Here is a 22,974-nt window from a genome sequence, read left to right on the forward strand (position 1 = left end):
TATATTTCCTTAAAGTATCTTCTTTGTTGAACCATATAGTGTAGCTCAATTTCAAATGAAGTATTAGCCAAACTTATTTTTATTACTCAATGTAAAAATATTTTTGCAAATATCTCATAAATGGAGAAGTGGATTAGAAAGTTGAATGGTCCTATAAACATCGATTAATTCATCATATTGGTTTGATAGTCCTGGAATCTCTTTTATTCATTCTTAGTGGCCTCAACTAATCTCCAACTTTATTTATTCATTTATTTAGTTAGTTTTTTGGGTCACACCTGGCGACACACAGGGGTTACTCCTGGCTCTGCACTCAGGAATTACTCCTGGCAGTGCCCAGGGGACCATATGGGATGCTGGGAATCGAACCTGGGTCAGCCGTGTGCAAGGCAAACGCCCTACCCACTGTGCTATCGCTCCAGCCCCAGTCTCCAACTTTAAATGCTACCCAAAGGTTAACAACTGCAAACATATGTCCTAGATGGGTTTTTATATGCAAACCCTTTTTCAGCACCCCCAATCAGAATCTATTAGATATTGAAAAATAGTTTACATCTCTTCCTATCTTACCCAAACTAAACTTCTTAAAGTCCTGTGTGATCTGACTCCTGGAAAATTCTCTAATTCCACTGACCACAACTCTTCTGTTTCTTATTTCATTCCAGCAACATCTGCTTCCTTGGTCTTTCTGGTATGCTCAGGATTACACAAACTTTTCATTTACGGTCTTCTGAAATCCTTTTTTCCAGCTATTTCTGTGGCATAAGCCTCACCTTTTTCATATTTTACTTCATATTTACCTTCCTGGGTTTTTGTCCCTGACCCTTAATTTCAAGTTGAGTTGTTTCCCAAAACTCCATCTACTCTTATTACTATAGGACAGCAAACTACAAATTACTATAACTATTTTAGGGCGTCCATCCACCAGATGGTAAGCCTCAACTAGGACTGCTTTCTTCAGCGCTCTCTCCACAGTGGCTGAAGGAGTTTCTCACCTAATGGGACACAATAAAATTTGTTGAGAGGTTTTTTGTTGATTGCTTCTACTTCAATGTTTTCTTACCATGACATAAAGTTGTCCATCTCCCACTTTCTTCTTCCTTTCTTATGCTCTAGCTGATTGCGTTGCCCTGCTCTCTGCCCTTCTTACAGAGGAGCCCCAGGAGGAGTCATTAACGTTCTGAAAGAGTAGCCACTTCTCATTCCAGTGTGATGAGTCCTGGCATTCGCCTGTCTCCTCTCTCCAATGTATTCTTCTGCGGCTCTCACTATGTCTTCAGTTTACACTGTCCCTGGATCCCTACTTCCCAGACCAAGTCAACCTTGCTCAAGCTCACAAAGGCGGCTGCTTCCCATCTGTCTGTGGGAAGTCACCTCAATGAACACAGCCCTCATCTCCTTCTCACCTACTCTTACTGCACAAATCTCCGTGTAGCCTGCTCTTTGTGCTTTCACGACTTTTCTAATAGCCCCCCACCATGAAAACATTTTCTTGCCTCTTCCATGTACAGTTCCTCAGTGATTTCATCTCAAACACTGCCACTATAAAGTCATCCAAAGGAAAGCAACTAACAGCTATCATTTACTTTGATGCAAAGCTACGAGGATATATCAAAGAATCACTCAATAAGCCTATTCCAATACTACTACTTACTTCCCCACAATCCACACTCTAAAACAGGGCTAAAATACATCAGGGAACATATCACAGATCACAGAATTCATAAGCAAATGAGCTAGAATCTGATCTTAGGTCTAATTCCAAAGCCTAGATGTCAAGATGCTAATAAACAGCAGAAGTGGCCTTCAAATGAGTATTCTGAATGTCTTAATGTCTTTATGGAGTTCAGGTTGTTTTGAAATCATTGTTTAAATTTCTATGAGAAAGAACTGCAAACCACAAACTCTAAGAAGCAGCCACTTTATAGCCCCTAGGTAATAAATCAAGGTATTCCCTCTAATATACTACATTAGTGTGGAGAAAAACACATCACTGTCATAGGCACCTATTTATTATGAGAAGCAACAACAGTACTGCCTTTATGGCGGGAAATTTACAGCCATATACAAAGCTACAAGCAAACTGTGAAGACCAGAGTCTGATATTTGCAAGTCCCGAAGCCCAGATAAAGGTCACCTGACATATCCAATTTGATCCTGGAATGCTGGAATGTTCCATCTCTGCTATATTCCAGCCCAACAATTACAATTCCGCTAGTCTCTGCCTTCGTTAGTAGAGTTTCGTTTTTCCTGACTTTTCTTGGCCGGCTGCTTTGCTGGTTTTGCACATAAGCACCCCACCCAAAGGTGAATGTGATGGAGCCTCTCAGGGCAGCCTCAGCAAGTCTCCATAGAAATGGCCCCAGATCTGTCTCCAAAGTGGCTCTGTGAGTTGCCATGGTAAACAGCCAGGCTAGACTGCTATATTCAATTCTCTGCCAGGGTCGTCATGGTGACTGCAAAGGACTGCTTCTTAGAAGGACCTCACAAGGGCACGTTTCCATGGCGACCCTATCCTGCTTATTTCCAAGCAACTTCCCTTCAGTTGTTCCATGACCAATCATGACATATTCATTTTGAGAGTCACTCTGGAAGGTGTCTCCCAGTGATGCCACCATAACACTTAAGGAATAAGAGGTGTGGTATGTAAATGAGCCGCAGAACTTCTAAGTGTTACCATTCACAAGTCACTGAATTGATCCTGGAACATTTTAGAAAGGACCTGTTTTGATGAATACTGAAAAAATAAAATTTGCAAGGTCTTTGTTTTTGTTAAAAGTGACTGTTACAAATTGTAATAGACTAAAAAATCTGATAAAATATAATTTAGATAATTTCTCTAATTTTCTGACATAACCGCTAGCTAAATAGAAAGCCTCTATTATGAGCATCACACAAAAATTATAAATATAGATGGACCGCTCAGTTACAGTATATTGTCAAGGAAACTTTATACAGCAAAAGACAAAACATTTTCAAGTCAAATTTTAAGATGTATTTCCAATTGTATTGGGAGAGCCTAGTCATATTTAGATTCTGGTTCTTTATTTCCTCTGTTTTTTTGTTTTTTGTGGTGGAACAATTCAACTTCTTTCCAATTTAAAATATGAATACAGGCCATTTTTGAACAGATGTCTGTTTTGTAAGCCACTTTATTATTCTCCTAAACTTTAAAATACTGCATTTTTCCTAACATTCAATCAAGAGCAACACTCCATCTAATCACAGTTTCCGTATTAAAATGTATTTAATAACTAAGCAGTAAATTCTAAAGTTCAAATGATCTCATTACCTTTCTGGTCAAGTCCCACCCTTTCTTGTTCACGCTAGTTGACTATGCAGCTCAAAGGCAGGAAACTTTTCTGCCGCCTGTGAGCTGCTTTTAACAGGTCCTTTATTATAAGGAAAAGGCCAATCTTAGTTTCCCTCTCCATTCTCATCTTGAGGTAAAAATTAAGATGAATTTTTCTATCGTTGTATTTCAGTGGTTCTGCATCACTGTTACTCTTTCTCACTCACTACATCTCACCCACTTGTCCATAGCACACCACCACTCCACACTCACATTCCAACCAAAAAAATAAACTTAAAAATTCAGATAGAGAAAAAAAAACAATGAGCCCAACTCACTTTTTAGTGTACAATTAAAATTTTGTGCAAATCCATTCTTTGTATAAAATCTCAACATTTTATACTGAATTTAGAAATCTTCAGCTTCAAGGCTTCTAGAACCTTCGCTTCACAGCTTCCACATATTTTTATGAATCAAGCACTTCTGGAAATCTTTATTCACTCATTCACTAGAGCTACCACATAGCAAACATTATTCTGACAACAGAAAACAACAAAAAAAATTTCCTTCCTTTGAGCTGCTTAGCTTTGGGAACAGGAGAGAGAAAAAATGATACAAAAATAACAGCAAGGTAATTCTACATTATGTGAAAGATGAATAAAGCTAAGGGGAAAGTTCAGCAAAGAGGAGAGAAGGGTCCAAGGACCTTGGCATGGTAAAGCCCTAATGATTAAATATGAACAAGGTGTATTAGACTCGCCCACGACATGGCGCAGTATGTTAAATGTTACATTCAGTACCAATTTAAACTCATATAAAACAACCAAGAAAATATTTTTCATAGAGCACTTAGAGATTAATCAAAATAATTATTAATGTCCCCCATTCTTCTGCTTGCTGAGAAGCATCAGTCTGAGGAGATAAGTGACACCATCACCTCTAATTCTACTTTGTTTCAAGATCAGTAAATAGAAGTTCTCCTCAATGCGGAGCCTGCTCTCCAACACTGAAATGAGAATAGTGACGCTGACCTCTAAATTAAAAAAGCAAAGACGGTAATATCACTACTGAAATACCATGGGTGATAATTTAAGGTCTGGCATTTGCTCTAGAATACATTAGACTAAAAAAATGAATAAAAAGATGGAAAATGAATGAAATGTTGGAAATTAAATGAAGCCCTGCAAGGTCGATGAAGAGTTCGTTACACTTTTGGATTTGTTGTATAATTTGAAATTTTCTATAATAAAGAACCACAATAAAAGAATTTCAAGGTAACACTAAAATGCATTACTAAAACTATTAAGATTTCTATTTCAATGTTGAGATATACAGACTTTCATACATTTAAACTTTTTGTTTGGGGAGGGGAAGTGCTTCTGGCAGTGCTACCAGGTATTGAGGGGATGCAGAGTACCACATACCTCTACAACTTCCAATATATGAGGCATGTATTCTACCACTTTAACATAACCAGCTCATTTAATGTGTGTGTGTATGTGTCTGTGTGTTTATCCTTTGGATCATATATTTAAGATGCTTTTGGTCAATCTAAGTTTCTGTGAATTTCCATGAATATTCAGTCTTTTAGTCAGCACGCGGCAGACCCAGGTTTGATTCCAGCTACCGAGAGCATCCTGCCCGAACGGCAGAGCCTGGCAGCTAACTGTGGTGTATTCAATATGCCAAAAACAGTAACAATAAGTCTCACAATGGAGACGTTGCTGGTACCCACTCGAGCAAATCGCTGAGCAATGGGATGGCAGTGATACAGAATTAAAGAATCAACCTATGTATATTCATAAAACAAATAAGCCCGCAGCTCTTTCTCGCCACCTGTGTTCGGTGGTCTCAGGCCACTTTCCCACCTGGGATACCCAAAGGAGAAAACGAAGGTCAGGGTGGTCAGTGATCAGTTGCCATTTATTCCATTCTTCCCACGTGCCTGTTTCAGTCTCACTAAGCGCCCCACTCCAGTCTCACCCTGCCCCTCATTCCAGTCCCTTCCTGTCCCCCTTGCTAGTCTCTGTGTGGTCCGACTCACCCATCCTCTTCTCTCTAGTCTCACTCCCTAAAATTTGGCTCTAGCAACCACACCCAGGCTGAGTAGCACAACCAACATTTCAAAGCCCTTCCTGATCTCCCAAGCCAGGACAAAGGCAAAATACCACCTACTGGTTTTTTTTCCTTCCCTTAGTCCAATAATCATTTAAACATTCATCTTCATTTTATTTCTTAATAATACTAGTCATTTTGTATGGACACAATAAGAGATCCATTAAGTTTATAGGATGGCTCTCCTGGGGGCATCTCACTATAGATCTCAGTCTACAGTGCTCAGGCCAAATTAGTCTTTCCTAACCCTAGCAAAGTCCTAATCCAGTTGTTACTTTTTGGATCATAACAGAATTTGTCCATGGCGATGCTCTTAACTTATAGTTAAGTATATGGCGCTTTGGCCTGGCCCATTTCGATGCCAGAGTAGCTCATAGCTTGTCCTGGGTCCATCCAGTGTCTCGCTGGGACCCTGCTTTTGGGGTGGTAGGAAGTAAGGGCAACTGAGGTTTCAGTCGAGAGAACAGATGCCCAGGAGTGAATATTATTCAGAGTCAATTAACTTCCCAAGTTGCAAAAACGTAGCATTAACTGTCTTCCTATGTCTATACAAAAAGGACATTGCTCTGAATTAACTATGCAAAGGACATAAGGAAAAGAGAAAAGCAATATTTATAGGTTAACAGTGTCTGAGTAGGAGATAAAGGTGACTGATGGGTTGGGAAAACAGAGCACAAAGAAAAGTGGTTACAGATAAACACAGAGGAATGGGAGTGCCTCGGGAGCACTGTGATAGGTGCAACCCAATAAATCTATGTCCCCTGTAGCAAGGCAGAAACGACAAACCAATGTTATCCTACAAACCTAGAAAAACAGAATGAAGTACATAAGAACACTAAAACATTTTGTATAAATACCCTACAAAACTAATAGAAACTGGACGGTTTCACTTCAGTACTTACATTGTGAAAAATGCAAGTATTTTTTACCTACCTTCTTTTAACACATTTTTTCAAAAATTAATTTCACATTAATAGCTAAGAAATAATGTCAGAAAGGTTAGGGTTAGGGAGGTGACTCACTAAGAAAGCACAAGCCTTGGTTAGGGCGTTTGCCTTGCATGCAGCTGACCCGGGTTCGATTCCCAGCATCCCATATGGTCCCCCGAGCACCGCCAGGGGTAATTCCTGAGTGCAGAGCCAGGAGTAACCCCTGTACACCGCTGAGTGTGATCCAAAAAGCAAAAAAATTGAAAGCACAAGCCTTGTTTGTAGGAGACCTGGACAATACACAGTGCCACCAAGCAAATTAATTAGTTAATTAATAAAATTGGGGGGAAAAAGAAGACAGAAATGTATCACTGTTATGCTTGTAGAATTACTTGGCACTCAATGTAAAAAGACTTTTGGAAGAAATTTTACAATCACTTGGTAGTGCTGAAAAATATTTTGGAAATAAAGCTTTGTATGTTCATTTGTTTGAGTATTTGGTTTGGGGCCACACCCAGTGATTCTCAGTATTTATTCCTGGCTCTGTATTCAGGAATTATTCCTGGTATTGCTAAGGGGGCCATATGGGATGCTAGGGATCAAACCTGGGTTAGCCAGCATGCAAAGCAAGCATCTGACTGGTTGTACTAATATTCCAGCTCCTGTATTTTTAATAGAAATTCTCAACAATAAATTTAGAATTATTTAAAGAAATACAAAAACTTACCAGATCAGTATCTGCCTTTTTATAGGCTAAAGCTTCAACTTTGGAATCCAGTTCTGCTTGAATTTGGTCTCTTCTTTTCATAACAGCCTTTATATAAACACAAATAAAATAAGCTGCCCTTAATTTAAATGACCTTTCTTTTTAGATAACAAAACTACATATTGCAATAACAGCATCTCTTCCCCACAGGTAATCAATCATTTAGAGATGCAATACCTCTTATAAATGTTTTATTTTAAAGCTACACATAAAGCTACAGAAAAAATGCTTAAGATTTTTTCTCCCCCACAAATCTTGTACAGTTTTCTTAATTCACATATTACTGGCCAAACCACTGAATACACAACATTTGACAAAGCATATAAAACTCTTTCAAACCAGCAAGGAACAAAATGGATAAAGAGGATTAACATTAACATTATCAAAATGACAATACTGCCCAAAGCACTATACAAATTTAATGCAGTCCCTATCAGGATACCCATGACATTTTTTAAAGAAATAGACAAAATACTCCTGAAATTCATATGGAACAATAAACCCCCATGAATAGCTAAAGCAATCCTTGGGAAAAAAAGATGGGTGGCATCACCTTCCCCAACTTCAAACTGAACTTCAAAGCGGTAGTAATTAAAACAGCATGGTATTGGGCTAGAAACAGACCTGCAGACCAAGGGAACAGAGTTGAATATCCTGTCACAGACCCCTAAATACATGGCCACTTTATCTTTGACAAAGGAGCAAGAAATGTGAAGTGGAACAAGGAAAGCCTCTTCAAGAAGTGGTGCTGGGAAAACTGGATAGCTACCTGCAAAAAAATGAACTCTGACCTCTGTCTAATGCCAGGAACAAAAGTCAGATCAAAGTGGATTAAAGACATCAATATCAGACATGAATCCATAAGGTACATAGAGGAAAATGTAGGCAGAACTTTCCATGATATTGAAGCTAAAAGCATCTTTAAGGATGACATAGCACTGACCATGCAAGTGGAAGCAAACATAAACAAATGGGACTACATCAAACTAAGAAGCTTCTGCACTTCAAAAGAAACAGTGACCAAAATACAGACAGAGCCCACGGAATGGGAAAGAATATTTACCCAATATCCATCTGATAAGGGATTAACATCAAGGATATATAAGACACTAGTAGAATTGTATAAGAAAATAACCTCCAACCACATCAAAAAATGGGGAGAAGAAATGAACAGAATCTTCCTCAAAAAAGAAATACAAATGGCCAAAAGGCTCATGAAAAAATGCTCCACATTGCTAGTCAACAGGGAGATGCAAATCAAAACAACAATGAGATATCATCTAACACTACAGATATGGGAACACATTCAAAAGAACAAAAGCAACCAGTGTTGGCGTGGATGTGGGGAAAAAGGGATGCTTCTTCACTGTTGGTGGGAATGCCGACTGGTCCAGCTTTTCTGGAGAACAATATGAACAGTCTTTCAAAAACTAGAAATTGAGCTTCCATATGCCCTGCAATACCACTTCTGGGAATATATACCAAGGATGCAAAAAAGCACAGTATAAATGACACCTGCACCTATATGTTCACTACACCATTGTTCACAATAGCCAAAATCTGGAAACAACCCAAATGCCTTAAAACAGAAGACTGGTTAAAAAAACTTTGGTACATCTACACAATGATTCCAGCTCCATAGTTGTTCTCTCCCAACAACTATGCAGCTGTTAGGAGAGATGAAGTCATGAAATTTGGTTATAAGTGGATAGAGATGAAGTCATGAAATTTGGTTATAAGTGGATAGACCTGGAAAGTATCATGCTAAGTGAAATGAGTCAGAAAATGAGGGACAGACATAGAGGGACTGCACTCATTTGTGGAGTATAAAATAACATAACATGAGGCTGATACTTAAGGACAGTAGATACAAGGGCCAGGAGGATTTCCCCATAGCTGGAAGCTGCCTCATGAGCGGAGCGGAGAAGGCAGCTGGAATAAAGAAGGGATCACTAAGAATATGATGGCTGGAAAAATCGGTCAGGATGGGAGATGTGTGCTGAAAGTCGATAATGGAACAAACATGATGACCTCTCAGTATCTGTATTCCAAACCATAATGCCCAAAAGTGGAGAGAGAGAGTATGGGGAATATTGTCTGCCATGGAGGCAGGGGGAGGGTGGAAAAGGGGGGGTATACCGGGGATATTGGTGGTGGAGAATGCACTAGTGAAGAATGCACTAGTTACAAGCTTTCATGTTTCCCCAAACATGAAAGCTTGTAACTATCTCACAGTGATCCAATAAAATTTTTTTTAAAAAAATGTACACTGGTGAAGGGACGGTGTTGGAACATTGTATGACTGAAACACAATCTAGAACGTTGTAAATGTATATCTCACTGTGACTCAATTGCAAATATTAATCAGTCAAGCTGCTGATGAGAAAGTGTGGCAACAATGGAAATTTCAGCCTGTTTTCCTGAATGACCATGATTTCATGTGTCAGTGCCTTTAAAACATCCATGTGAAGCAAGCTGAGCGCTGCATCTATCTACACCTTTTACAGTGAAGCTTTCCCTCAGTGATTCATTTTTCTCTAAAGATATTCGACATACATTTTATAAACATAAAGATTATTTGTCTGTGTACTCCTCTCTCACTGAATTTCACTGCATGTAATTGCAAACTCCATATTACATAATCCACTATATGTAACTGTAATAATGAACAAAAGGCACCTAAGCACGTTGGGGGCAAAAAAAAAAAAAAAAAACCACAAATAACTCTGAGTAACAGCCGATTCAACCAGAGAGAGGGGAAGAAGACAAACTGGAAATAAGGTACAAATCTCTAAGTGAAGTGAAGATCTGTGGGTCTTGCAGAGCACGGGAAGAATCGGGATACAAATCAGTTACATGGAAGCCAGAAAGTAGGCTCCAGAGCATTCAAGTGGGAAATAAAAGTACAAAGTCAAAGGTAAAGGTGAAAAGCATCCTGAAAACCACGCAGCCTCCCTTGTGCCTGAGAATCACCCTTAAGACAGTCAAAGGCAGTTATTATTTCTCCTATTTTCAAGAAAATCAATAGAAAATTCGACTAATTCTTACAAATTTCTTTACGGTTACATCCATGTGTGCCATTCACACCAGGACCTCCTTTTCTCTAAGCCTGAATGACTACTACATTTTAATCAATTTACTCAAGGTATTTCCATGAACGTGAAACAACGCACGTCATCAGTAGAAATACTCTACATAGTGGTTCCTTCCAAAGATAACCCGTAAAAATTAAATAAATATAATCACTGTGAAGGCATACATTTTAAATATTTCATTTCACAGTAAACATTCCATTATAAAACCAAACCAAAACTACAATATAAATACAACTTATTATAATCTAGGAGTCTATAAAATAGTACAATCAAATGAGAACCTACGAAATAATTCTTTCTAATTACTATTATAATTTTTGCTCATCTCCAATGATACATAATTTAAACTACATGATTTCCATCTTCACATAATCAAGAGCAAAACACATATAATTAAGAAAAAAAGAATATACTATTTGTAATGATACAAATCAGATCTCTTTGAAGAGACACACAAGGGGAAGATCAATAATGAAGAAAAACAATGGCATGTAGCCAAGAAAACTGCTGAAGACAAGAGGGTGATACCTCAGCAGTGAAAAATCCTGGGCATTTGGGAAACATGAAAGGTTTACGGGAGAACCTCAATAAAGTTAAGAACTCTGCAATGGCCACAAAATATTTAATGATTCTGTTAAAGGAAAACATAAACAAGAGGCAGATACCATGCTGAAAGAATAACTGAAAGCATCTTACCTAGACAAAGACTCAAGTTTTTTATGTCATTAAAAATCAAGAATAGGGGCTGGAGCGATAGCACAGCGGGTAGGGCATTTGTCTTGCACATGGCTCACCCGGGTTCAATCCCCAGCATCCCATATGGTCCCCCACGCACCACCAGGAGTGATTCCTGAGTACAGAGCCAGCCCTGAGCATCACTGGGTGTGACTCAAAAAGCAAAATTAAAAAAAAAAAAATCAAGAATACATGAAAACAGACACCAGACATGGCTCCAGTTACAAATGACAGAAGAAATAAGCTAAAGCTGAACATAAACTGACTCTCTCTCTCAACAAAACCCCGAATCATCAGAGACAGAGATTCAGTGAGTGCAGGACACTGCAAGCAGGAGTGCTAAGTGAAAAGCATTAGTTCCTGCAGAGAGGACTGCTAAATTACAAATATCTGGTAACCTTAATTTGAACTAAGGAAGTTAAATGAGAAACTCTGGCAGAAAAGGAATAAAAGCCTTTTCAAATAATAAAAGGAAAACATTCTAATTTGAAGGATTTCTTTTGAGACATAGTCAGAAGGCAGAACAAGCATCAAGATCCTACTCAAGTCTGTTCAGCATAATGATATTAAATATACTGCAAAATTAAATGCACCTAGTAGCAGAAAAGCAACTCGATGATGAAAAGAAATGTCAAAAACGCTAAAACTTTGAAAAGAAAAATTTGAAACAGCTGAACACACGACCATATTCCTCATGAAAAGCTTGCCTAAGGCAGCCTCAAACATATGTATAATCTTATAAATTATTATTGCAGTTGAATATTCCTGTTTCTTATTAATGTATTCTTCCCCTCATCAACTCATTCATGCAGTAAACAAACATTTATCGACTATTTACATGCAAAGTATCTTGCTAGGATAGGGGGACAGTGGTGAAAAGAATAAAACTGCTTTTATAAAGACTCTAGTGAAAGATGTGACGGTGTAATGGCTGTTCTTACCATTAACATTTCACTGTAGAGCACGTACTCGTGGATGACAGGAAGCAGGGCCTCTGAGAGTCCACACATTCGCTTTTCACTGGCCTTGCAGCATTTATCCAGAGAGCCGGCAACACCTTTGAGAGTATCTACCAGATCTTCTTCTGATGCTGACCACAGAACATGAATGGGACCATACTCTTTCATTTCATCAAAATATTCTGAAAAAAGAATCACATTCTCAATGTATATGTCTTCCAAATAGGCAAATTACAGACACTTAAAAAAGAAAAAAAAAACACCTGATTTGTCTCATTGTGCACATACCCTGAGGCAGGAGCATTCCTGCACTAAGGCCACCCTCCTGCCCCGATGTTACTGTCTAGCTATAAACAACTGCCTACCGTTCCACCTAGGGGGGAAAAAAAAAACAGTTTAAAGACCTTTAAAATACTTCTAAACTAATCAATATCAATTTTTTAAATTATTTTAATTTTTATTTCTTTTTTCGCTTTTTAGGTCACACCTGGTGATGCAAAGGCATTATTCCTGGCTTTGCACGCAGGAATTACTCCTGGCAGTGCTTGGGAGACCATATGGGATACTGGGAATTGAACCCAGGTCGGTCTTATGCAAGGCAAACACTCTATCCGCTGTGTTATGGCTGCAGCCCCTCTAAATCTATTTTAAATAATGTTTATACTACCCGAATATAAGAATGGTTTCCTTTATGCTTTTTCTCAAAGAGCGTATTCACATGTCTAGAATGTGAATAGTATTTTTATATAGAATGTCCCTAAAATTCTAAATTACAGCTCAAATTATATTTGTATTTAAATGGTTGGACTGGAGTGATAGCACAGCGGGTAGGGCTGACCCTACGCAGCTGACCCTGGTTCGATTTCTCTGGCCCTCTCGGAGAGCCTGGCAAGCTACTGAGAGTATCCCGCCCACATGGCAGAGCCTGGCAAGCTACCTGTGGCGTATTCTATATGCCAAAAACAGGAACAACAAGTCTCACAATGGAGACCTTACTGGTGCCCGCTCGAGCAAATCAATGAACATCCGTTTATCAAAGTAGACTGTGAGTTCAAGAGCAGATACCATCTCATTCCTCTGTGAATTAGCATAGAGAAACAGATAACATGCAGGCAGTTAAAAATAAAATCTGCCAAATAAACAATAAAACTAAATTGAACCGAAGCAATCACTGAAATGACAGAAACCACTAGCTATTAATTGTCATTGAATTCTTCATGACTGGAATATGAATAAATCAGCCTATAGCTTATTTTCTCAAAACTATAAAAGAAAACACTCCATTATTTAGAACAGAATCTTGAGATTAAATTCATCTGGATCTTGAGTGCATGAGGTTCTTTGCTTTTCTTCTTCTGTCGTTGTTGTTACTGTTTGCGGGAGATACCTCACGGTGCTCAAGGCTTACTCCTAGCTCAGAGACCACCCCTGGCAAGGCTCAGGGAACCATACAGGAGACCATAAAGGTCAGTCGTGTAAGGCAAGTGCCTTACTCGTATTACTATTCCTCTGGACCCGGGGGTGGCGGAGGGGGGGGGGCTTCAGTTTCAAAAACCACTAAAGCCTCAGGTCTGTGCTACTTGCGTTTACTCCCTCAAAATAAAAAATTAATCTCTGAAAGTCAAAGTAACATATTCCAGTTTTTCGTCTGTGCATTTCACAAATATCAGAGCATAGCAAAGATTGTTCAACTAGTCCCCTGTAACAGCAATAGAATATTGATATTCTACATACTTCCAGTGCCAAGAATTTCCAAGGGCCTCTTCAAATTGCCATCACATGTAACTAAGCATCAAGCATCTATTCAACATGGGTTGGAGAGAGAGAAGGAAAAGCACTTGCTTGCATGCAGCCATGTGGCTGCTAGCCTGGTTTGAATCCCTGACACCACATATGGTCTCCTGGCACCACCAGGAGTCATTCCTGATCACAGAGCAGGATTAGCCCTTTAGGCCTTGTGCACTGCCAACTGCAGCCCAACAAACACATACATATATATATATATATATATATATATATATATATATAAAATCTACTTGATTTTTGCCTCTAATAAGCAAAATACAAACAGAATCACTCGACTTAAAGAATTAGTTGTCAAAATTAGTTGTGCAATTATGTCAAATTGCACATAATATTCAGTCTTAAGTTTACAGCTTATATAACAATTATCATAATTAAAAATGATCATTTTTAATGGTAAAGAGAACTGCCCATAGTGGATTAAAAAGAATGGGGACTGGCCATGACTACCTTTAAAGTCACTTAAGAATTAGAAAATCATCACAATATGTGCAGGGGCAGGAGCCAAACTTTGAAGGTAAAATGTCAACTTAATGTGCAATTCCACGTGCAATGTCCTTGGAAGTCTCTATTCCGACCTAACAACAAAATACTGAACAAACTGAAAAGTCAACAACTCCGCTTAGATTTGTGAGATAAGTAAAGGGCATCAGAAAAATAGAAGCCACAAAACTGGAGAAGTGTGAAGCAAGGAATTGTTGCAGGACGCTCTGCTGCTATCACCTCGGGGCCCAGTGCCTCAGGAAGGAGATTTGAACCACTAGTGAACAAATGGCTGAAGGCTCAGTGGGAACACTGTAGAATTACAAATTGCAAATTCTTAAGAGAATTAAAAAATTGAAGAGTTTCAATCACAGCGAACCCTTCCCACAATATTGCAAAATTAATCTACCCCAGGACCTTGACCCAGATTCCCAAATTATCAACGAGAAAAGTCATTCTTCTCTTCCAAAAGGGATAGGGGTAGAATAACAGAACAAGAATAGGCACTGTCTTCTTTTTTTTTTTTTACTTTTTGGGTCACACCTGGCAATGCACAGGGGTTACTCCTGGCTGTACGGTCGGGAATTACTCCTGGCGGTGCTCGGAGGACCGTATGGGATGCTGGGAATCGAACCCAGGTTGGTCGCATGCAAGGCAAACACCCTACCTACTGTGATATTGCTCCAGCCCCAGGCACTGTCTTCTTAACATAGTCTGCCTTTAGGAAGAAAAAGAGCTGACCACTTAACCCAGAGTTTAAGTAACACAGCAGAGATGGGGCGGGGGGGGGGGGGGCGGGCGGAGGGGGGCCACCGAGGTGATACAAAACTCCAGTTTTTCTAGCATTTCACTCTTACCTAAGGGAATAGCAGGGAAAAAAATACAGAAACTAGTGAAGTTCAGAGCAGAAAACACAGCCTCCCCAAAAGACAGAGACCTAAACACGGAACTCAAAAACACTCCTGACCCCTGCACCTCATCACCATATTACCAGTGATTTATTTATACAAATTATTTTGACCCAGTATAACATAACTGGATGTCAAGGGGAAAAAATGGCAAGGCACACTAAAAGACAGAAAATGCACAATACAAAGCAAGCATCCCAAGCAAACATAATGAAGATGCTGGTATGTTGAGGCCAGGAATTTAAAACAACTAGCATTAATAGACAAGGAGTTCTAATGAATAGACAGCAAGCACAAAACAGATGAAACCTGAAAACAAAGAGATAGAAGTCTCAAGGAAAAGGAGGGGAAAAAAGAAGTGGTAACTAAGCATTGCCTGAGAACACCAACAAATCAGAAGATTCATCTCAAAGACCTCTTAGAAATTTGATCTCTTTGAAATCACATTTTAGTGGCCCTACATACCTCTTTCTTCCTTGTAAATTCTCTGAGAGATTTTATCTAGCAAATTTATTTTCTGGCTAAATAGTTCAATAAAATGGTTCATTTCCATGAACTCCTCTGGGCGGCTCTTAACTCCTCTCATTGATGATGCAACAGCTCTGACAGTCTGCCCCATTCTGCTCAGGAACCCAGGCCCTTGCTTCTTATGAGAAGAGAGTTCCTGGGTAAAAAAGGAAGAAACCTTGTTAGAAGAATAAAAGAAATGTTAATAAAATATATTGTGAGGAGATGGAGCAACAGCACAGTGGGTAGGGCATTTGCCTTGCACACAGCCATCCCAGGTTCAATTTCCCAGCATCCCATATGGTCCCCCCCTGAGCACCGCCAGGAGTAATTCCTGAGTATATGAGCCAGGAGTAACCCCTGTGCATCGCCAAGTGTGATCCAAAAAGCAAAATAATAATAATAATAATAATAATAAATAAATATTTTGTGTGTTTCTTTAATGTTAACTTTGAAGCAGATGAGTTTTTAGTGAGGGTATAATAGTTTTTCCTCTAATTCTTTGTCTCTTTCACAGGATTCCTTTTAAAGCACTTGGATCATTTTCAGAAGGGTAATATAGGAGGTAAGGTTCTTGCAGTGCATGTGGTCAGTCCAGTTCAAATCCCCAGCACCACATGTGGTGCCCGGTTTGAAATCTCCTAAATACCACCACGAGTGAAGCCTGAGTGCAGAGCCAGAAGTAAGCCCTAAGCACCACCAGACTGGTCCACAAGATCTAAGTATTGTAAGGAAAAGGTGCACATGCTTCCTCATAGCGTGAATTAAAGGATGTTTTTTAAAAGAATAGGGTTGATCCAAGCGACTCATACTGAAGGACACAATGGAAATGGTATGATGGAAACAAAATGCCATTGACAAATTTACTATGTAAAAGTATCCCTTATAAAAGAATAACAGAAAGAAAACCAGATTTTGCTCATGGCTATGCCACATGTTGAAACATAATTTGGGGACTGAAAAAAAAAAAAGTTAAAGAATAAAGATACACAAACACCTATAAAATACTACCACTACTAAATCCACCACTTAAAGTATTATTATATATTATTTACCTATTTCCTTTTCCAGATCTTCTTTCTTAAAGATCTTACAGAAAATTCGATATGAGGTAAACCTGGTTTATTTAGAAGTTCTGTGTATAAATAACAGATGCCAATTTTGACCAGGCAATACCACACCCCGAACCGAAGTGCTGCCATATCATTTAAGAGTGTCAACATTACCAGAGAAAGCACAAGTCACAACAGGCAAGCTGTTCCAACTGCTGACTATAGGAAATATTTCTCACAGCTTCTAGCGTACTGGAGTCAGGCCACAATTCACTTCCAAAAGTCACAAAGAGCTTCTTGACATCAAGACTATCTGGCAAGGCTGAGACAAATCACTTGGAGCTTCTACCACTTTGGCAATAAAATTACCATTGGTCAGCAATTGTTTAATAGGGACTGTCTGATTCATTCTCTTTTTTGGTTAAATCATCAAAAAAAAAAAAGGAAAAAGAAGATAAGAGACTGACAAATACATCTCAGAAGAGAGCAGCAAGCTGCAGAGACACCTTCAGACCCAGTGCCCGGCTGCCTCACCTGGGGCAGCCCAGAGCAGGGACGGGGAGCCCACAACCAGCCCAAACAGAGCCCTGTAGCTGAAAACCTCCAGAACCCCATCATTGCCCTGCTCATGGCTGATCTCCAACGGCTCAGGATGAGCCTCATCCATGAGTGAATATATTGAAACATTCAGGTATGCGGGTTTTGTGACCAAAACCTCCAGACTCGCACAGAGTCAGGAATGAGCGACCTCCCTACATCTTCCCGTTCTTCCAGGAGCCTGGCAGTCACGCCCATGAACCACCTCTGGCGCCATATAAGCTCATTAACGGCCATGACCCAGAGACTCACAGATAAATCTCTGTTGGAAGAGAACAAGAAGCTGCAGAGATGCCTCAGAGGCCAAAGTCACCATTCAGTTAAAAATTTAGCTTCAGCTGTACTACCCTATTTCAAATTTTAGAATTCTTGGAACGGTATTTTATACTCTATACCACTGATTGATGTACCAGGAGTAGCACACCACATTGGATGGAGTGTAAAGTAATGGGTACCAATCTTAATTTAAAAAATAAATAAATAAGGGGGCTGGAGCAATAGCACAGTGGGTAGGGCTTGCATGCCTTGCATGCGGCCGACCCGGGTTCGATTCCCAGCATCCCATATGGTCCCCCGAGCACCGCCGGGAGTAATTCCTGAGTGCATGAGCCAGGAATAATCCCTGTGCATCGCCAGGTGTGACCTAAAAATCAAAAATAAATAAATAATATATATATAGATGTGTGTGTATATACATATATGTGCTTATATGTATGTAAGCACAGAAGACTCAACCAGTAACAATATGTTAGTAATCCTTTATACAAGGACTTAATGGCTTCAGGGTGAGAAACAACAATCATCACACACTTTCTTCTAAGGAAACATTTTTTGATCATAGCAGATTATTTACAACAAGAAATGTAAAATAAATTATTTAGGGCCTGCTACTGGGGCTGCTTTAGTGGTTAGAAATAGTAGAAATAATCGTGGTGGGAAGATGGGATTGGTGTTGGAATACTGACTGTAATAAATTATTGTGAACAACTTTATAAAAATAAAATTTAAAAAATTTTTTAAATAGAAGACAATATAAGATTTCTGTAGTAAAAATTAGACCAGCTTCCTCATTGGGCAATTGAAGAACAAGAGAATTTTTTTTCATTTATCTATCTATTCATTTACTGGGTTCGGGTCCACGTCTGGTGGTGATCAATCCTTGCTCCTGGCTCCATGCTGAGAATCAGTCCTGGCAATGCTCAGGACCATATGATTTGCCAGGGACTGCATCTCGGCTGGCTGCATGTAAGGCAAACACCTTACGAGCTGCATTAGTGCTCTGGGTCCCATAAGGGAATTTATTACCTCTTTATTCCTTCAATTAATAAGTACTCTTATCCCTCCTTAAAAAAAAAGTTCATTATTGATCAAAATTGTGTAAATAAAGAGAATTATATTGCACATGCTCAATACTGCCTATATATCAAGAAGCAACCTGATACTAAACAAAAATACTACCTAGAGAAATATATCTGTGAGGAAGATATAATACTTCTGCAATATTTATATAAAATTTGACACAGTTTTATCTGAAATATCTCTCTCAGTGCCTTTTAAAAAATTGGTATAATTCAAGAATACAACTGCCTGCTTTATGAAAGTAACAGACAAAAAAGAAGCATATAGTCCACCTTGTACACAGTGATACTAAATAATTGTACTGAGTATAAATGAAAGTTCTTTACCCAAGCTTGTGCCGTAAGAAAAACTTTGAAGTCTTCATTAAATGTTAAAGTTGGATGATCAGCAATTCGGTTCAAAAATTTATGCAATGCCTTCCTGCGCGTCTCAATGAAGTCATCATTAAAACGTTCGACCATTCCTTTCACTATAAACTTCTCGGGCAGTGGCTTCGGCAAGAAAAACATATTTATTTAAGTCACTGAGCATTAGGTAGTGCAGGATTCTAAGAAACTCTCCTTTTGAAAGACCTTTGAACACATAAGCACTTTTCATAAAACCAATTTTTTTTAAATTTACAATGTTAAAGGCAGCAAAACATTAACCTATTAGAAAAGTTAAAAGCGTACATAAATTGGAAGAACTTTAAATAAATGTTGAAATTAGGCTTCAGAAATTATATTATGATTCCCAAGATAAATGGGAGGGGGTGGAGTATAAACTTACTGGAATAATCAGAGTGGGGTGTGCCTCTTCAAGTTTTCCTTTCAACCAAATAAAATCTTGATACCGTCTCCTAACTTCAAATTCGCTGGAGTCAAATTCTCCACGAGATGTCTGAAGAGAGTGGAATATAACAGCACATTCAAGATAACAGAAAACATTTGCCTAATGCTATTTTAGATTTTTAGAAATAAATGGGTCTCTAAAAAAAAATTAACAAATTCTAATTATTCAGTGTTTGTCAGTCTATACTTTTCTTTTTGCAACCATCAATTCACATAGCAAATGAAATAAAGCAAACTTTCCAGTATTTCAAGAAAGAAAGCAAACATTATGCTCAAATTTAAAACCAAACGAAAAAATCTGTCTTAAAGCAACCATCTGCCTTCTACAACATTTTAACTACTATTATCTTTGGCACAATTTTCTTGCTAACAAGAAAGTGTGTTGGGAATTTAGGTTTCAAATACATTTTTTTTCTCAACTTGATTAGAATTCAGAATTTGAGGAAAAAAATCTATTTTTACTATTTGGAAAATAGTCTGAATATAACTGAGAAAAAATGTTTTCCTGGCTTCTGCTCAAATGAATTGCTTTGCTAAAATTTTCTTCTAGTACATGAAAATTCTAACATTTCAGGGAGTGATTTTACCAGTTTTTAAGATGTCATTAATGGATGTTTCATATGAAAAGAAAATGTTCCTGTCATTTCTTAAGGAACTTTATTTTGAGCTCTATGCCTAGACTCCTAAAACTTAAGCAAATATATTTAAATATCTGTTCTCAATAAAACTGATTTTATGCCAACACATATGACATGAAGAACATAGATTCAATATCAACCTCATTTTTCTTGCCTAAACTGCAAGCTGAATATAAAAATAGGTTATCTAGTGCACACTCACCTCTCATTGAAAAAAAGTCACTCCCTTCAATATCTTATTTCACTGATTTCTTGAATATTAAAAGTTATATGCAGTAATATTTAGGTTGAGGGTTTCCTGAAGAAGTAAAGTTGGAATAACACACTGCATACATAATTCACACTCACCAGAAACATCAGACACACCACACACACACACACACACACACACACACACAAATAATTGCAAAATTAAGTGGCCAAATCAAAGACGCAAACTTAATTGTCATTAAATTAGGCCACAAAAATATTTTCAAAGTTTTTTCTATTAAGAGTAGTGTTTGCAATATCCTGTAACATATCTTATAAAACTATTACTGCTTTAGTGAAGAAAAGGTGGAGTAACTAAGATGTGTGAGTGTGAAGCACTAGACCTTCATAAAACACTAAAGCATGTTCATCTGTTTTTCAGATTTTCGTCCTACAGTCAGCAGTACTCAGATGTTCATCTCTATTTTTCAGGTTTTTGTCCTACACTTGGCAGTGCTCAGAAGTATCCCAACTCAGTGCTCACTGGCTGCTCCCAGTGGTCCTTGGAAGGACCATATGGTACTGGGAATCAAACCAGGGCCTCCCGCCTGCTAAGCAAGTGCTCTCTGGCCTCAATACTGAAAAAAAAGTCTAAAACAAAATGGTACAAGTTAAATAAATGGCAAAAATACGAAAACACAGTTCAATGATATATGGATATATAGACACGTTATGTGTATATATGTAAGGTGGTGTGTGTGCAAATTATACAAATATATAATTATATATATAATTATATATATTATATATTATAATATATAATTATAGAAAATATACAAATTACATCCTCGCATATGTATCGATGCACAAAAATATTATTTAGAGTTACTCATTAAAACCTATTTCTTGAACTCCTCCTTGTGCCAAGCACACATGGACAGGTTCATGACCAATTCCCAAGCAAATCAATTGGCACGTTTCATTAAAAACACTCTAAAACTGGGTGGTTAAAATAAGATTGAGCTGCATATGTCCTCAAGAATTGCCACATATAACAATCTGGTATAAATCATAGCAAGTGGTAGATATAAATTCAAGTCAAATAATTGATCAATTCTGGACTCATCTTCTGCCATTGATTAAAGAGTCTCCAACACATACAAAATAACAGAGGGAAGAAAGTAGATGATGCGCACAAACCTCAAGGACCATCATCTTTCTTTCCTACTGTAAAACTTTATTCTAATCCTGAACTTACATAAGCATGTAAAATTACATATAAATAATAAGAAAAACAAATATCAGCTATGTTCACATCATAACTAAATTCCCTAAAGAAGAAATCAGAATTATTGTATCATCCCAAGTGACCAAATTCTGTTACAGAAAATACACAACATTTTCTAAATTGCAGGGGAAAACGAGTTGATCTCAACTCAGAAAGGACATGTGTTCTGGAAAGTTCATTTGGCACACAATAATGCTAAATCTGGTAAACAATGTCTGGCCAATAAAAGTTTTAAGAAATAAATAAGGGAATGAATAAATATAAGTGAACTATAAAGGAAAAACTGTATTTGATCAAATATAGCTGTATCTGCCATGCACATTTATCTGTATCTGCCATGCACATTATAATATATAGACATAGTCCATATCTTTTATTATATACATATTAATATATCTGTATATTTCTTTTTATATCCCTATAAACATATTTAAATAAAAATATATTTGACTATGTACAAAAATATAAAAGTAAAAAGTATAGTATAAAGTGTAATAAACTTTCTGGGTTTAAATTCCAGCTTAGCCAATCACTATGCAGTGTAAACTCTGTCAAGTTACACACTTTCAGTGTCCTCATTCATGAAGTGGCAGTGAGTCACTATACATAGGCCACAGAAGTGATATGGTACGTAATTTTTAAATGAGCATATATGTACAAAGATTTTAGAACACGAAGCAATCACATAATAAATGTCCATTTAACACATAGTCATGTCTACCAGTGTTCTAAGTACCAGTGTTATGAGAGGTACTTTTATAAGTACATTAAAATATGATGCAGGGGCCAAGGCTGGAGCAATAGCACAGCGGGTAGGGCATTTGCCTTGCACGCAGTCAACCCGGGTTCGATTCCCAGCATCCCATATGGTCCCCCAAGCACCACCAGGAGTAATTCCTGAATGCAGAGCCAGGAGTGACCTTTGTGCATCACCAGGTGTGACCCAAAAAGCGGAAAAAAAAGAATGAGAAATGCCCCCAGCACGAGCAGCCCCCAGGCACCACCAGGTATGGTCCTAAAAATAAAAATGAAATATATAAAATTAAAATACTCAGAATTAAATGTCAGAATGAACCCACTGGATGTCTGTGTTCCTAGGACAAGCAAACAGGATGGAAAACAACTCAATTCACAAATTCTCAGATGAGAGCTGGGGCTCAGCAGGAGAACTCTTGCCTCGAAGTTGGGAGTGCCTGGCTTCAATCCCCAACACTGGAAAAACAACAGGAAGCAGAACACACACACACACACACACACACACACACACACACACACACACACACACACACACTTTCTCTGCTAGGGAAAATGATGATGAAAAAGATATTAGTAGGAACAGTGGAGAAACCTGGCTCTATTCTTTCTTAATGTGATATCTGTATTAACACATTCCGTATTCACTAACTCACAAAACCTTTATGCACTCTTA

General features: G+C 38.2%; 1 protein-coding gene across 2 annotated transcripts in view; it reads right to left on the bottom strand.

Moving 5' to 3' along the window:
• The window catches only part of SNX7 (sorting nexin 7), a 108,564-nt gene that overhangs the window by 47,238 nt on the left and 38,352 nt on the right, over positions 1 to 22,974 (bottom strand). For both annotated transcript variants that reach the window (XM_055145770.1, XM_055145771.1), the window contains exons 3-7: positions 19,369 to 19,479; positions 18,927 to 19,091; positions 15,551 to 15,749; positions 11,874 to 12,073; positions 7,064 to 7,150 (exon numbers count right to left, since the gene is read on the bottom strand). In XM_055145770.1, the coding sequence (XP_055001745.1) occupies positions 7,064 to 7,150; positions 11,874 to 12,073; positions 15,551 to 15,749; positions 18,927 to 19,091; positions 19,369 to 19,479 (762 nt within the window). The remainder of the gene's footprint in view (positions 1 to 7,063; positions 7,151 to 11,873; positions 12,074 to 15,550; positions 15,750 to 18,926; positions 19,092 to 19,368; positions 19,480 to 22,974) is intronic.

This window comes from Sorex araneus, chromosome 8 (assembly GCF_027595985.1).
Source record: "Sorex araneus isolate mSorAra2 chromosome 8, mSorAra2.pri, whole genome shotgun sequence".
Lineage (NCBI taxonomy): Eukaryota > Metazoa > Chordata > Mammalia > Eulipotyphla > Soricidae > Sorex > Sorex araneus.